Source organism: Lytechinus pictus, chromosome 13 (assembly GCF_037042905.1).
Source record: "Lytechinus pictus isolate F3 Inbred chromosome 13, Lp3.0, whole genome shotgun sequence".
Lineage (NCBI taxonomy): Eukaryota > Metazoa > Echinodermata > Echinoidea > Temnopleuroida > Toxopneustidae > Lytechinus > Lytechinus pictus.
In genome coordinates, this window is record NC_087257.1 from 12656084 (window position 1) to 12674443 (window position 18360).

General features: G+C 38.3%; 1 protein-coding gene across 1 annotated transcript; it reads right to left on the bottom strand.

Annotated features, from left to right (window-relative positions):
- Positions 1-18: 18 nt before the first annotated feature.
- LOC129274013 (esterase OVCA2-like) lies at positions 19-17480 on the bottom strand. The gene is made up of 8 exons (XM_064108133.1): positions 17134-17480; positions 12953-12975; positions 12502-12572; positions 8094-8285; positions 6687-6752; positions 5938-6078; positions 5222-5281; positions 19-4801 (listed from the first exon to the last, which is right to left on the bottom strand). The coding sequence occupies exons 1-8, from the start codon at positions 17164-17166 to the stop codon at positions 4701-4703; spliced, it is 687 nt and encodes a 228-aa protein (XP_063964203.1). The 5' UTR covers positions 17167-17480; the 3' UTR covers positions 19-4700.
- Between the last annotated feature and the right edge of the window lie 880 nt (positions 17481-18360).

Genomic DNA, 18360 nt, shown 5'->3' on the forward strand with positions numbered 1-18360 from the left:
TCTTTCTTTCTTTTCTTTGTAACTGAAGATTAAGAATTTAACTTTGTTGAATTACTATTACCATATATTCATAACAACTTGAAACTTAATTGTTATATCACTTGTATATTCTTCTCTTTCTTTGCTCTCTTCCTTATTCTTACATTTTTATTTTGTTTTCTTGGATGCAAAACCAGTTTCAAGTTTCAATCAAGCTTTTAGCTTATGTTGCAGCACCTTTGTACTGTATGTTCATTATTTACTTGTGTTTTATATATATTTATATATTATCTGTTTATTCTTTTACATTGTACATTGTGAACATGCCTGAATAAATAAAATGAAATGAATAAAAAAAAAATGGATAAGATGCCAGGAGATGAAGAAGATCTTCCTGCTGAGTCCACTGAGGATAAGGGGCAAAAATGATGATGGAAGACTCAGTCGCATTGACTAATGGAAATTATCAGTTGGGGCTGCCATGGCGACGCCAACCTCCTAACAAATGGCTGGCAGAGTCTCGTTTCAAGTCCCTAAAGAAAAGACTTCAATGAGACGAAAATCTCTATGAATAGCACTCAAAGACAATGAACAAGTATTTATCTAAAGGCCATGCTCAGGAGGTGACAAACAACTCTGAGCAAACCTTCCCCTGGTGGTATCTGCCACACCATCCTGTGACGCACCCTATGAAATCTGAAAAAGTGAGGGTTGTGTTTGGGCAGCAAATTTCAAGGAATCTCCTTGAATAATCAGTTGCTTAGTGGTCAAGACCTTACAAACAAGTAATAGGTGTGCTTGTGAGATTCCGCCAGGAGAAGATAGCACTGGTTGCTGACATGGAGGGCATGTTCCATCAGGTCAAGGTGACACCCTCTGATGTTGATGCCCTTAGGTTTCTTTGGTGGCCAGATGGTGACTTATCCAAGAAACCAAAGGAATATCATATGTTGGTGCATTTGTTTGGTGCCACGTCCTCTCCTAGCTGTGCAACATTTGCCCTCAGGAGGACAGTTGAAGACAACAAAGATGCCTTCAATCCTGATGTCTGTCAGACAGTCAGAGACAACTTCTACATCGATGACTGTTGCTTCCAAAGAAGATGGAACAAGAGTGGTATCTCAGTTGAGAGAGCTATTGAAGCGTGGTGGCTTCAGGCTGACTAAATGGGTCACTAACGGCATAGACATCTTGTCAGGCTTACCTCCATCGTAGATCTAGATTTAGATCATGACCACATGCCTACAGAGAGGACACTTGGAGTCCTGTGGGATATGGAGACTGATGCTTTCTAATCTAGGGTTTTTCGAAACTTTCGACCAAGGACGTACCTCACACAAGGCAAGGTATCCTTTCAGCCACAAGTTCTCTTTATGACCCACTTGGGTTTGTGGCCACCTTCACTGTAATCAAGCGGGGAGTGCCGGAAAATGATGGCGAAACTACAAATACCGTTGTCGTTAATGAAATTCACTTATAAAAGAGACGCTGGTGATAATGAGGTTGCATTGAAAATGCAAAAAACCATGACAATCCGTCTGGATATGGTTAAAGGAGGAGATTATTAAGAAATTCCCGAAATATATGGAGCAGCCAGGGCTGGTGAGTATTAAATATATGAACTCTACACATTACTAGATCAGACCTTCAACCAGGACCTACTGATCAGTGTGCAGCCTAGTTAAGCTATCACCCAAAACAGAAGCTTACTGTCAACCTTGCCTAAATCGAATCTGTTGGGACTGAAGAAATAGCGTCGACTTAGAAAAAAAGAAAGTGACTTCTTCTTCTGATTCAAATGATCTGGAGCCCCTCACTCCCAACCATCTCCTGCTATACCACAGGAACCTAACCGTGCCCCCAGGCATCTTCATGAAGCAAGACTGCCTTTTACGACGAAGATGGAGGCAGGTCCAATACTTGGCGGACCAATTCTGGAGAAGATGGGTTAGGGAATACTTCCCCATTCTCCAACAATGCCAAAAAATGGAACAAAGAAGAAACTTCAAAACAGACGATCTGGTTCTAATGGCTGATGACAGTCTCCCACGCGGTCAGTGGCCACTTGGTCGGATAAGTGACACCTACCCCGACAAACATGGATGCATGCGACAAGTTGAGGGCACATTGGGCCTAATCAGTACAAGAGGCTGTAAAATTATTTACCATAATCTGTGCTGCAAAATCTAATTATCATCGCATTCAACCATCATTCACTCTAGTCTTTGCGCTTATCATATTTAGAATTTGTTATTTCGGCAATAATTTATATATGGCAGCTCATTGGCAATGGTAAGAAATATTTGACAATAAGTCCTAAATCAATCAGTTTCATTGCACTATACCGGCAGAATTGTTGAAAACAATACATGATGAAGGAAAACCATTTAAGATAAATTATTGACCTTTTTAATGATGCGATCACAATTCCTATAACTATAGATCCCTTCCAACAGCTAATGCTACTAGGTGGAACAGAACCTTTAATTTGTTGAAGACGATCAAGGCGTATGACTTTAAGACACTCGTTGAAGATTTTTGTGGGGCAGAATTTAGCTCCATCGCATCGCAAGGAAAATTGGATATAAAACAAGATACAAGAATGATTTTTAAACAAAAGATGAGAATCATTAATACATATTTCAAATATGGAATTCAGGTTTACTTTTTGTAACATGGTCGCATGGATTTTATTCCTTGTTTATCTGTACAGGTGAATTGGCAGTCACAATCAGCTTGGTAGTGCCAACCATCTTAGATTTACCTTCCCATCTGAGAAAGATGAAAAGCAGAGCTAGATATACTAGAAAAATAAAAACGGCACTGCAGGATGGGCTGTCTCACTATTTCTGAGGGATTTACACTGCAACAGAGATAACATCAGCGGCACCAGACATTAATGATGAGCCGTTTGGAAATAAGATCTATCTTGTTCCTGCAGTACTTGACCCGCAATATGGCCTCACTTGGGTTGACGTAGCTTTGCCTCTGGATGGCAAGCCTGCCTCCTTTGCCAATGAATTGAAAGAGAAATTTATAGGTATGTTGAATTTTTAAATCCTGGTATGAATCATTCACAAGCCTTGGGATTTATCACACATTAAACTTGTGTAACTACAACTGATAAAAGAAGAATCCTGCAAAAGATGTTTCTACTAAATAACTATCTGTAAAGTTCTTCCATGTTTTGTCTTGTGTCTATATATGCAGAGCTGATGAAGCTGGTGAGATTGCAGATGTATTCCATCATGAAAGCTCAGATGTCAACAGTGCAAGCAGTGAAGAGGGGGAAGAGCTTGAACCCCCAACTTGACTGCAGACAAAATGTCAGCAATTGAGAAAGAGACACCAGCCCCGCCCTGAAGAAATAAGCCGTCACCCCTCAGGCACAACAACGAGGGAACTCATTTTATGAAGGTCCTCTTCAATACTGGAGTATTTCAGTTTCCATGTCTGTACAATTTGGCCCTCAAGATCCTAGATGTCCCAGCCTCAAGCTCCAACAGCTTCAGGAGAGCCCGAAAAACTGATTGATTCTCTAGGCTTTAATAGGGTTTCAGTCAAGGTCTAGATGCATGTGATTGTTTTATCTCTGCACCCATGTATCGATAGCTGGCTGCAGGCTTGAGAATACGCACAGACATCTAGATCTAGGCTGGGTTTACTTTCATATACATAATATAATATGATATTCATATAACATAAGTTGCACCCTTTCTTGATATTCTAAGTTACTTCATGTTATATTTTGTTTATGTTATTGTTATAACTGACTCAGTTTTACTGTCTTATGTATATTTGTTTATTTGTAAAGCACATAGAGAACTATACTAGTTATTATGTGCTTAATAAATATCCTCTATTATTATTATTATTAGAGGATTCTAAAACCTACTTCTACTGTTCTGCTCTTTCCACAGCTGTGAACATTGCTGAGTCAGCATCTACAGAATAGAGACAAACGGTACAGAGACCCATTATGTTCACAGCTGCTTGCTTGCAGAAATCATATTCTTTAATTCCTTCGGATTTCGTGTTCCTGAGGCCGTCATTTCGGATCAATTCTTAATTCAATACTTCTCGGAAATTGTTTACATTCAACCATGGCACCCAGCTCCTTCCCCCAGGCGATCTCTCCGTCGGGCCAGTAGACCTGCGTGGCACTCAGATTACCAGATGTCTCTCTAAAGTGCTATGACATACTTTTTGTGTTCTTGGAGTTTCTGTTTTATGCATTTTTTTTCCTGCTGGTGTTCGCTGTTATTTGGACGTTACATTTTTTTTTTCTTTTACTTTCTGGAGTTAACTGTTTGGAGGAGCCTTTCAAAATAGACATTGCTTTTTGGACAGGAATTTCATCTTCGCCACTAATTGCTTTATAATCACTTCTCGTCGTGCCAAAGGCTTGGGGGGGGAGATAGGGGATTCTAAAACCTACTTCTACTGTTCTGCTCTTTCCACAGCTGTGAACATTGCTGATTCAGCATCTACTGAAAAGAGACAAATGGTACAGAGACCCCGTTTAATTATGACGCCGACGTCGGGAAAAGCAGCGCCTATAGTCTCGCTCTGCTATGCAGGCGAGAAAAAAATGCTGAAATGCAAAAATGGAAAGTTGATGTCACACTTTCTTACTCTATAATCAATCATTAATCATTGTGTCACTGGGCCCAGAAAATAACTAAACATAACTTGTTCACAGAAGATCACATTTATTGAGGTCATGATGTTGGATCCGACTGTTCTTTCTTTTTCCTGTCTTGCTCTTGAAGGAAAGGGATGTACACTTTTTTCTCTGCTGATGTTGCTGGTACATAGTGACCTAAAAAATAAAACATGAATAATAATTACATACTTACAAGATGAATGAAATGCATGGGAATTGCATTAAACATGTATTTCTTCAATAATTCACAATTATCAACTGCCATAGATACTTTTTTGCTAAATATTGCACAAAGAGTTTACATCAATGATTTATATGTATATAATCTACATGAAGATATTTCATTTTTCATATCTGCTTTTCAATAGAAAATTTAATGTCTCTTGGGTGAGGGAAATTACATAAGGGACATTGTGAGAAGGGGGAAAGAAAAATATATAAAGGAAGAGAAAGGAAAAGAGAAAGAGAGAATGGCATACAGAGAGAGAGAGAGAGAGTTATAACCCTAATTTGGAATGATAGCCAGTTAATATCCAGAGAGAGAAGGGAAAAAAAGGTTGAAATACAATTATTTACCTCCTGTGTGTTGCAGTATTACCGGGTCTGTGAAGTACTGTAGCATAGCCTCACTTGATTCTGAGAAGAGGAAAAAAATATAATCATATTTTCCTTTTTCTTTTTCTGATGGTAATACCGGGGGGGGGGGGGGGGGGGGGGCACTGAACCATCATATTGCTGTACAAACATATACCTGTATGGTTCCATGAAATTTGCTCCTTACAATATTACTCCCACCTAAAATGCACACATTGAGCCAAACATAAATAAGGCCCGGTCCCACTGCACTTACGAATGCCGAGAAGATGTAAAACGGAAAAGAATCTTGCCATCCGTTGGAAAAAGTTATGTATCCGTTGTGTACTCTTTGCATAGTTACGTGTTTCATACACTCGATATCCATCGAGCATCCGTCCACTGTGATTTCATCATTTGCCCATTGTCTGGATCGGATGAAAATGGATGGTGCCACCTCAAAATTTTGCTTATCCGCTTTATAATCCATTATGAGTGCGTTTTGTGTCCGTCGGCCAGTGGGACCAGGCCTTTAAATCTTCATTTAATTTTTAAAAATCCTAATCCTCACATGATTCTGTACCAAAAACCCCATCACAAGCCTGGCCCTCCCATTTTCTCTTCAGACAGCGGAGGAGCATTTGTCGTTTAAGCGGAAGAGCAATTGTCGTTAAGGCAAATGTCACATCAACACACTCACATGGGTAAAATCGACTAACCTTTAGGAATGACTTGGTCGGTGTCTCCAAAAACATGAAGTGTTGGGCATGTGATTTTCTCTTTGAAGCAATGGTCATGGCCTGAACTCAGACTCCTAAAGCCTGCCACTAAAATCGCAAAATTGAATGGGAACCTCGTATCTGTGGAGGAAAGGAAAACAAAGAAAAATGGCGGAGGGGGCAATACAAAACAAATGAAAATAAATTTTAATATATTTGGTACATTTATGAAATAAAATTTGAAAAGTTGAGAGGTTACCTCAAATATCTTACAAAACAAAGGAATGGTATAGCCATGTTTGTTCATATAATCTTTAAATAAAATAATTATGAAATACAAAAAAACAGACAGTGGATGAACTCCATACTTTCCCCTTTTGCCTCATAAAAAGAATAAAGGTGAAATGAGAATAGAATACACATTCCCCTTCCTGTTTACGTTCAAATCTGAATATCGGCTAGTACTAATATCGGCTACTTTTTTTTTCATTTCAAGTTAGTGAAATAAGTTCATAATAATTTACATAGAAAAAGAAGCCTTTTCCATACACAGTCAGGCCTGCTTGAGTAACCATCTTCACAGAAATATCACTACTTTGGTTTCCCCGATGAGACATGTATTATAGGGACCTGTCCATATAGCTAAAATGTTTATAAAGACTGCTTTTTTGTATCCCTTTAGTGGTTTTTATATCCAGAATTGAATTTATCTACATATAAGTAACATATCTAATCCTAGTTCTACTCACCTCCCTGTTGTTTCAGGCCACATATCAAGGTAAGCATGGCAGCCCCTTGGCTGAATGCAAGAACACCTACACAATGAAAAATACAACACACAAACTGATATTTACAGTAATCAAACCTGTGCTTAAAGACCACTCTAATGAGAGAAGAGAAGACGTGTGTGTGGTGTTACAGTAGTTCACAGATGTGTATCAGTATACAAATAGCGAATAGGCATGAGTGCGATGGTGCGAGATTTCGCATGAGGTGAAAGAAAGATGCTCTATTCAACAAGGCGTTAGCCGAGTTGAATAGAGCGTTTCTTTCTTTCACCGAATGCAAAATCTCGCACCATTGCACGAATAAGAATATTCGCTATTTGTGTTGTACAACGCCTCGGAATTTACCGAAAATATGAAAAAACAAAGAGTTTATCCCTATAGTAATCTATGAAAGGGAGCAAAAATACCGAAAGCAGAAAGCAAAATCCCACAAGCGCACATGACCTTGGGCAGCCTTGCGCATTTAGCCAGCAGGCTTATACGCGTATTGTTCATTTTTACTGAGCGCAATGAATTAAATCGTATTGTGACGTCACCTCCTAAAGCCGTGCAACGGTACATTTTGGATGGTACGTCTTTTGTGCAACGGTACAAATGTTTGACATTCAGCCTCCCATTTGCTCGCGTACAACAAGCTAAGTAGGCGTTGTACAATCAGATATGACTGGCATTGACCTTTAATATCCCCATTGGAAATATGTTACCAGGGCTTGGAACTCTGCATCTACGTGTATTTGTAACTCCCCCCCCCCCCCCCAGTAGCTTGGATTACATAGACGGGTTAAGAAAAGTCTTCTGGTTTGTACAGTATAACGCTTATATCTGAACTAAAGCTCTCAGCGATTTACAGATATACATTATTACCATGTTCATTGATTTTCTGGCATGCTTGCAGACTAACTTTGCACTCTCTCCACTCCCTGTGGAGCATTTCAGCAGGAATTTCCAAACCAAATTGCTAGGCCTGCTACATAGGCTATTGCATCTTACTGGGCACCCATAACAACCTGGAGAGTGGCAAGCATGGATTGTCACCTTGCTAATGGCCGAAAAGTTGTGGTAGTATTTGAACACACAACCAGAGTACAAGGCAACAGTCGGAACTGCTACACCACAATATTTACAAGACTACAATTGACTTGTACCTTTGTTATATAATGGTGAAATAAATCCGAGTATGGACAATTTTGAATTCTGAAATATCTTATGTGTTAAAGTCAAGGTAGCAGGTGAATGAATAATAATAAAAAAAACAATAATCAATATCTTGTAATGAAAAAAAAAATCATCAGGCTTGTGTTTACAGTTTACATATTTTTAAAAGTAATATTAAAATACAATTCTTCAAGCATCTCACAAACTTCTCACCATCAAAAGGACCCTGCTCTTTCAGAGCTTGCGCAATAGTTTCCACAGATTCATTGTAGCCTGGATTGACATCTGTTTTCTGCGCTGCACGGAAACCGCCCTCATTGTCGGAAAACCACCAGCCTCTCTCTTCATTGGTTGCAGCACCCTCATCACTCGTACTTTTGATTAGATTAGGAGCATCAATGTAAACTGAAAAAAAAAAACGAAAGAAAAAAATAAATTCTAATTTTAAAGACAGTGAGAAACTAGGTCCAGAGTTCAAAATGAGAATCACCTTGCCAGCTACTGTTTGAAACCATGAATGAAAACTTTAAGTGGTGGTTACGTTACCCGACAGCTTAAGCCCCTTTCACAATTGGTGGTGCGACCGCTTACAACCATTGCGATTGTGTGCAACATATATTGTGACCAAATGATCGCAAACGATCGCACGAGCATTGTGAAAGCCCCTTAAGAGAGAATGAAAGCTTGTTCGCAAACAATTAACCAGCGGACCAAAAGCTCAAGGCGTTCTAAATACTCTAGTGGACAGTGGTATACCCTATCATTCTTGAAAACAAATTTCAACCATAATTTAATCTTCATGAGATAAACATTTGTGCAGAATGATGTTTTTTTATATTCTAGTCAAATACCACCATGTTATGTATTTAACATAATTCATGTTTTATTTGTTTTAATGCCCATTTCACATCATAAAATAATCAAACAAATAAAGCGAGCATTAATATGCATTTTTTTTTTTGGGGGGGAGAAAAACATGTTCCCTTAATAAATATTGCTTTGCCTCTTCAAAAAACAATTACAGGTGCAAAATGCAAAGACATTGAAATTATTTCCTTTGATTTGCCTTGCCCCTTATATCAACTAGAAAACAGAGACAGTGATGTTCTTTTTGCTTTGTCTCTTGGAATATCAACTAGAAAGCAGAGACAGCGATGTTCACTTTGCTTTGTCTCATGTAATATCGACTAGAAAGCAGAGACAGCGATGTTCACTTTGCTTTGTCTCTTGGAATATCAACTAGAAAGCAGAGATGGCGATGTTCACTTTGCTTTGTCTCACGTAATATCATCTAGAAAGCAGAGACGGCGATGTTCACTTTGCTTTGTCTCTTGGAATATCAACTAGAAAGCAGAGACGGCGATGTTCATTTTGCTTTGTCTCTTGGAATATCAACTAGAAAGCAGAGACAGCGATGTTCACATTGCTTTGTGTCTTGGAATATCAACTGGAAAGCAGAGACTGTGATGTTTACTTTTTTACGACTCTTGGAATATCAATTAGAAAGCAGAGACAGTGATGAACACTTGCTTCTTCTCTTGGAATACCAACTAGAAAGCAGACACAGCGATGTTCACTTTGCTTCGTCTCTTGGAATATCAACTAGAAAGCAGAGACAGCGATGTTCACTTTGCTTTGCCTCTTGGAATATCAACTAGAAAGTAGAGACAGCGATGTCCACTTTGCTTTGTCTCTTGGAATATCAACTAGAAAGCAGAGACAGCGATGTTCACTTTGCTTTGTCTCTTGGAATATCAACTAGAAAGCAGAGACAGCGATGTTCACTTTGCTTTGTCTCTTGGAATATCAACTAGAAAGCAGAGACAGAGATGTTCACTTTGCTTTGTCTCTTGGAATATCAACTGGAAAACAGAGACACAATGTTCACTTTGCTTTGTCTCTGGGAATATCAACTAGAAAGCAGAGACAGCGATGTTCACTTTGCTTTGTCTCTTGGAATATCAACTAGAAAGCAGAGACAGCGATGTTCACTTTGCTTTGTTTCTTGGAATATCAACTAGAAAGCAGAGACAGCGATGTTCACTTTGCTTTGTCTCTGGGAATATCAACTAGAAAGCAGAGACAGCGATGTTCACTTTGCTTTGTTTCTTGGAATATCAACTAGAAAGCAGAGACAGCGATGTTCACTTTGCTTTGTTTCTTGGAATATCAACTAGAAAGTAGAGACAGCGATGTCCACTTTGCTTTGTCTCTTGGAATATCAACTAGAAAGCAGAGACAGCGATGTTCACTTTGCTTTGTCTCTTGGAATATCAACTAGAAAGCAGAGACAGCGATGTTCACTTTGCTTTGTCTCTTGGAATATCAACTAAAAAGCAGAGACAGTGATGTTCACTTTGCTTTGTTTCTTGGAATATCAACTAGAAAGCAGAGACGGCGATGTTCACTTTGCTTTGTCTCTTGGAATATCAACTAGAAAGCAGAGACGGCGATGTTCATTTTGCTTTGTCTCTTGGAATATCAACTAGAAAGCAGAGACAGCGATGTTCACTTTGCTTTGTCTCTTGGAATATCAACTAGAAAGCAGAGACAGCGATGTTCACATTGCTTTGTGTCTTGGAATATCAACTGGAAAGCAGAGACTGTGATTTTTACTTTTTTACGACTCTTGGAATATCAATTAGAAAGCAGAGACAGTGATGAACACTTGCTTCTTCTCTTGGAATACCAACTAGAAAGCAGACACAGCGATGTTCACTTTGCTTCGTCTCTTGGAATATCAACTAGAAAGCAGAGACAGCGATGTTCACTTTGCTTTGCCTCTTGGAATATCAACTAGAAAGTAGAGACAGCGATGTCCACTTTGCTTTGTCTCTTGGAATATCAACTAGAAAGCAGAGACAGCGATGTTCACTTTGCTTTGTCTCTTGGAATATCAACTAGAAAGCAGAGACAGCGATGTTCACTTTGCTTTGTCTCTTGGAATATCAACTAGAAAGCAGAGACAGAGATGTTCACTTTGCTTTGTCTCTTGGAATATCAACTGGAAAACAGAGACACAATGTTCACTTTGCTTTGTCTCTGGGAATATCAACTAGAAAGCAGAGACAGCGATGTTCACTTTGCTTTGTCTCTTGGAATATCAACTAGAAAGCAGAGACAGCGATGTTCACTTTGCTTTGTCTCTGGGAATATCAACTAGAAAGCAGAGACAGCGATGTTCACTTTGCTTTGTTTCTTGGAATATCAACTAGAAAGCAGAGACAGCGATGTTCACTTTGCTTTGCCTCTTGGAATATCAACTAGAAAGTAGAGACAGCGATGTCCACTTTGCTTTGTCTCTTGGAATATCAACTAGAAAGCAGAGACAGCGATGTTCACTTTGCTTTGTCTCTTGGAATATCAACTAGAAAGCAGAGACAGCGATGTTCACTTTGCTTTGTCTCTTGGAATATCAACTAAAAAGCAGAGACAGTGATGTTCACTTTGCTTTGTTTCTTGGAATATCAACTAGAAAGTATAGACAGCGATGTCCACTTTGCTTTGTCTCTTGGAATATCAACTAGAAAGCAGAGACAGCGATGTTCACTTTGCTTTGTCTCTTGGAATATCAACTAGAAAGCAGAGACAGCGATGTTCACTTTGCTTTGTCTCTTGGAATATCAACTAGAAAGCAGAGACAGAGATGTTCACTTTGCTTTGTCTCTTGGAATATCAACTAGAAAGCAGAGACAGCGATGTTCACTTTGCTTTGTCTCTTGGAATATCAACTAGAAAGCAGAGACAGCGATGTTCACATTGCTTTGTGTCTTGGAATATCAACTGGAAAGCAGAGACTGTGATGTTTACTTTTTTACGACTCTTGGAATATCAATTAGAAAGCAGAGACAGTGATGAACACTTGCTTCTTCTCTTGGAATACCAACTAGAAAGCAGACACAGCGATGTTCACTTTGCTTCGTCTCTTGGAATATCAACTAGAAAGCAGAGACAGCGATGTTCACTTTGCTTTGCCTCTTGGAATATCAACTAGAAAGTAGAGACAGCGATGTCCACTTTGCTTTGTCTCTTGGAATATCAACTAGAAAGCAGAGACAGCGATGTTCACTTTGCTTTGTCTCATGTAATATCAACTAGAAAGCAGAGACAGCGATGTTCACTTTGCTTTGTCTCATGTAATATCAACTAGAAAGCAGAGACAGCGATGTTCACTTTGCTTTGTCTCTTGGAATATCAACTAGAAAGCAGAGACAGCGATGTTCACTTTGCTTTGTCTCTTGGAATATCAACTAGAAAGCAGAGACAGTGATGATCACTTTGCTTTGTCTCTTGGAATATCAACAAGAAAGCAGAGACAGTGATGTTCACTTTGCTTTGTCTCATGTAATATCAACTAGAAAGCAGAGACAGTGATGTTCACTTTGCTTTGTCTCTGGGAATATCAACTAGAATGCTCAGAGAATATGGTTTATAAAGTGATTATTCTTAAATTGTTGTTTTAATCATTTCTTCTGTTGTTTGACTATTATCACTGTCACGACTTGAAGACTGTTATACAATTTTTTTTTTGTTCTGCATATGTATCGTTTCTTATATCCTCTAAGAACCTAGTACCAGTCTTCTTTTATTTTTATTAATGCTTTACCAATTCTGTACTTACCAAACTCTGCATGTTTCTTGAGAGCCTTTCTCAAAGATCCAGTCTTCTCTCTGAAAGTTTTACCAGTCTGTCTGTTTAATGACAAAAAAATAATCATAATAGAATCATACTCTTCTATATATTGTTTAATTTATGGACTTTATTTAAATTTGAAAACCAGTCTCCAAAAGTTACACAACACATACACAGGAACAGTAAATTGTACTATAATAATCAAAAGTGGAATTTTTTGCCAGTCCTTTACATTTTGCAATGTTTTCCGCCACAATCTAGGTCCTTAATTTCATTTCCACTCTTTCAAAATTTCTACACATATTCTCTAGCTACCATTCAAGATCTTCTCTTTCCAAAATAACTAGTGCATGATGGTGCAAACCAAATATTCATTGCAAGCCTGTCAAGAAGTAAAAAGAAGAATTCTAGAAATACTAGAATTTAAGAATTTTCTTACCTGTAACCATGGATACACAGGATCTGTATAGAGAGGAAAAAAAAGAGAAAATATTTGGCTTTGTAAAATGTAATTCAGTTTATGAGCTTGAGATGAAAGTAAAAAAAAATATTATTTCTTTCCCCAAACCCTTGGCCCGAGTTGTTTTTGGCAAGGTGGACTCTTCATACTAAATACCATATTCCTGGAATCTTGATACTCGATCAATGATAGTTAACACCTTTTCTATTTCAATAGACCTACAGTTTGGGGTGACTTTTTATGTTCTAATACACCAAGAACTTCAGAAAAGTCAAAATAACTCTAGCGAGCAATTGAACTCAAGGTATGGCTCATAGTCCTTTCCTAGACAAACAATTATTAATTTACTTAGATTTTTACTTTAAAAAATATGATGTCAATCTGAGGATCTTCAGTCAAGTGTTGTGCCAAATTTAGCATTTGAAAAAAGTTTCACACCCCTAAAAATTCCAAGACTTACAGTCCGTGTTTACAAGGTTCTAGTCTAGAATCATGGTATTTCCATACAGGAGGTACCTCAAAAGAAAAATTTAGAAACTGAAACTAAAAATTCACCAGCATTTCCTGGAATCTTCTAGTTTGTGAGCTTGATCTGAAAAGCCTGGTGACATGAATGACCCACAAAAACAAGGAATGCAAGAGTTAAGACCTCTAGTTCTTGTTCAGACGCTAACCACACGTAATAATTCACTGCCAATTCTAAAACATAGCAAACACAATTGCACATGCGCGGGGATCGCAGCTCAAGATCATGAATATTCATAAGTATTCCTATAATAGATCGAGATCTGATAACTGAATATGCAAATAACGAAACGATGCAAATAACATAACGTATTGTTACATGTGAGAAAACTGTCACTGGTTCTAAATCACAAATTTTTAGACTGATCAGAAGATGGACACGAAGTGAAATTAGAATGAAATGTAAGATTAGTTTTTCAATGTTTTTAAGGTCTGTTGCATGAGTTTTTAGTTTGATACACATAAAAAAGTGACACCTTTGTCACTCGGACATCAGAGCGAGTTTTACGGCTTCATGTTCGGGTAGGTGAAGCGGTAGAACTAAGTGAGGAAAACCAGATTTCCCGAAATTTCAAAAAATGACCTTGCACATCTTGCAGAAAGTGGTGGATTGGACACAGCAAGGTTGGGAAAAAAAACTATTATATAGGGAGGGTATGTTTCAATTTGAGCACAAATGCCACAAAATCCAGCCCCCTCTGAAATACTGACCCATCTAACTTTTTGATCCCAGACCTTTCCCATGATCCTAGTACTTTGGTAGATCTAGACCTAACTTTTGACCCCGGTATCGACATGTATGATGAGGTGACCATAATTTGTGCATATCTTAAAAATTATCATGAAGCTAATTTTCAATCAAACATTTCTCACAGTTCACACAAAATTAATCAAAATCATACATAACAAATGGAAGGCAAAATCCCAAAGTCAAATTCGCTTGATGGAGTTGAAATTGAAATTGAAAAGGTTTTATTGAAATTATTGCACTTTGCAGCCAAAAGGCTGAATTGCGTACAATTTACAGGCATATATACATAGAGTGTACAGATTTAAAAACATCAAACTTGAAATGATGACGAAAATATAATGCAACTTAATATATTATGTATACTAAAAGGAAAAGATGAAGTAATAAAAAAATACAAACACATGTGGTGGTGGAAGGATGCTTATAAATAAACGTCTTAATTCAAACAATAAAAAACTTAGTTTTAAGCAGGAACAAAAACGAAAGACAGGAGGGTGTCTGGGGACGAGCGAGCAGTCAAGTCCTATGCACAGCTCCAGCCAAGGATTGCTAATCCCACAACACCATTCAACCTGAGCAATGGAATTGGTTATTCAAATCCATCGCTCAGGTGAAACTTTGTAGGGTCAGCTAACTTCACCAGAGCTATGCATTAATAGGGCCGACAAACAATCACTTTCAAAACAAAACGCACTCACATTCATACCACGCTCCTCATTCATCCAACGACCATAAAGACACTATTTAAGTCAAACAAGTGAACTCACCCACCCAGCAGTCACCCCTGGCACCTTGTACTCATTAAACATACAGATAAAAAAAAAAGTATGCGGGGGGGGGGGGGTGAGTGATCGCTCGTCCCAAGAATCCGTCCTGCTCAAACCTGAAAACATTTACTTAAAATATAAAAGATGACGTAGTTTTGTAAAATAATATAAATGTCTTCCACCACAAACAGAAATTTTGATAAAAATGAGTGAAATATTGGTATAAAAATCCAAACATCGTTTCCTTTTAGTTGTTACAATGTGAAATACATGCATTAAAAGCATTACAAAAACACCTGTAAATGTATTCAATTATATGTTTGAGTTTAAAAAGTTCTAAAAATGGTAAAATTGTAAAATTTTCATCACAAGCTTATAAACTAATAATAATAATAAACAAATTGGTATCAGGCGCGATGTATTAGCATAACACGACTTGCACAGCAGAGGTTTGTGTGTATATCAACCGGTACCTCGAGCGAAGTTCGTGCAGGCTCCACTCCACTTCACTACCGCTACACTACGCTTCACCTACCCGAACTTCGAGACCATGAACTCGATCGGATATTCCGAGTGACAAAAGTTGGGATTTTATGGGGAGAAAATACAAAATTCATGCAACATCACGATCTTTAAAAACAAGTACAACTAATATTCTACTTTACACAAAGTTTCACTTCTTTTCCATGCTTATATCAGTCTCAAAATTGATGATTTAGAGCCAACATGAAGTTCCTCACACGTATAAATATTAATGCGCTGCCGACTTCAAAACATCGCATGCGGGAGGTACCGGGTTTGGTCCGAGCTCGGACCCTCGCGCGCATGCAATGTTCTGAAATCGGCAGCGAATTATTACGTGTGAGGAACTTCATGTTGGCTCTAAATCATCAATTTTGAGACTGATAGAAGCATGGAAAAGAAGTGAAACTTTGTGTAAAGTAAGAATATTACTTGTACTTGTTTTTAAACATCGTGATGTTGCATGAATTTTGTATTTTCTCCCCATAAAATCCCACCATTTGTCACTCGGAATATCCGATCGAGTTCATGGTCTCGAAGTTCGGGTAGGTGAAGCGTAGTGTAGCGGTAGTAAAGTGGAGTGGAGCCTGCATGAACTTCGCTCGAGGTAATCAACCGGGTAACTAAATAACTAGTCAAGATCTGAACGCCGGCAGCCGTTCCTCGGCGGAACCCCACAGTCACTCGTCCCATACGGCGCGTACACCAGACCCGCCCAATCCTCCCACCTGGGTTTCGTTGGTATCGCGATCTCAAAATTCCATGACGATCGAATAGTGCGAGCTCAGCTGAAAAAGTGCCATAAAAAAGTGTGACCTTATTTGCGCACGATCGTTTTGCAAAGATTTAGAAAAGAAATCAAGCAGACAAAGGTAAGAAGATATAAGATATTCGACCGATAAGGCAACGCACGAAGGTCACAGACACAGTTATAACCTCGTTCGTAGGATGAGTGAGTTACATGTATGGTAGGGGGTCCTAAAGCTGCGCGGGTCCTAAAGCTACGCACCACTCATCGCGCATACAGTTTTTATGGCAAATGCGCACTCTGTGTGTGGAACTGTGACTGCAGAGTGACGAACGATTCCTATTCAATTTTTTCTACAGAGGCTGCAGTAAATCTCTAAGAGAAAACCAACAACTGTTTGGAATTTCGGAGTTATATTCGCTTAAATTTCATTTTATCCTATAATATGAATATATTTTAGAAATTGAGGCACAGGAAATACTATTTTTTTGCATGATAAATCTAGTGCGTAGCTTTAGGACCCCCCTTCTACATCGGGTGGCGAAATCAAAAGGTGTTCGGAAAACACGGCGGGATTTTCGTATTAGTGAGTTTTGCGATATTTTCTTCTTGGTTAATGATCTTTAGAATGTTTGCCACAAATTAGTGAAATATATTTGTTGAAATATTAAAATTGGGATAGTTTTTATTGTTTGAAAACAAAGTGCGTAGCTTTAGGTCCCCCCATCATACCTCAGCTCACAGTCACACCACCATAACTAATATACATCTACTGATCTAGGCCTAACACCAAATTCAACGAATGGGACACACCCAGACATTTCTCACGCCCTCTTCCTAATCTTACCTTTAGTAAATCTACTGATGCTTTGTCACCCATTTTTCCTCGATGGAATGCTTCAAAGCATTAAAATCGAAGAAAAAAGGTTGAAAGCAAATGAATTGGAATTTCTCAAGAGTGAATACCCGTCGGTCGTCAAAAGTTCCCGAGCTGTGATTGAAGTAGACCAAAAGCTTCGGTCTCTGTTATGTTGGTTGTTCAGCTGAACTCCGTTGGCTTCACTGACCAAAAGCTTCGGTCTCTGTTATGTTGGTTGTTCAGCTGAACTCCGTTGGCTTCACTCACCAAATACAGAGACCGAAGTTCTAGCGCGATCTGTACAGGGGACTCAATGGCCATATGTTTATGTACTTAAGGACGTTCCACAGTTATGTTTGTGCGCATTATGATCTGCGCATAGTTTACACTCTGCGCGCTGACGTCACAATGGATGAACAGGTGATTAATAAAATAGCTGCGGGTATGTGCTGATTTTTCTCATCTTCTGCACTTTAACTGCAGATCCGATGCGTTATTTCATGAAGCTAAAAAATGGAATTATTCCATGGACCATTCAAAAAAAGATTCTCTACAATTTCAAAATACTTTACTCTGCAGTGCTGCCAAGAATCACGAATATTACCCCGAGTTAGAATAAATGGTAGAGTGGTTTTGATTTTTTCTTCACATAGATACAAAGCATTCGGCGCATTTTTGGTGTTTTAAAAAGCACATTTGCTCTAATAAAAATACTGATAGTTTAAAAACAAGCACATGAACCCCTATATTTTAATGTTTGTTCCTCTTAGGTATACCTTCCTCTACAACTCTACAAATTTTGGTGAAAATGACATGGATTTTGAATAAAGTGCAGCATTTATTGTACTTTTGTAGTTTGTTACTGAAATTTCACATTTTTTAGATTGGGGTTTTGTTATCTTTTACGCCATTTTTAAGAACTGACAGTGCTGTTAAACTTAAAATTGCAAACAAATAGCACTATAAATATATTCTCCATTCTAACGATACAATAATTAACTCTCTTGCGAAATTTGAAGACCTTTTCATGTATTTTGACTGAGTAATAGAGGTTTAAACTCATTGTAGTAATCTTGGGCGGTCTAAAAATGCCAAATTCTTTTGAATGCGCAATTCTTAAGAACATCAATTTGGGTGAACTTTGAAGTTCTATAGCAAAAAATCAAGCACATGGACCTATGTTAATTTTTGCATATTTCGAATATTAAGGTTCTA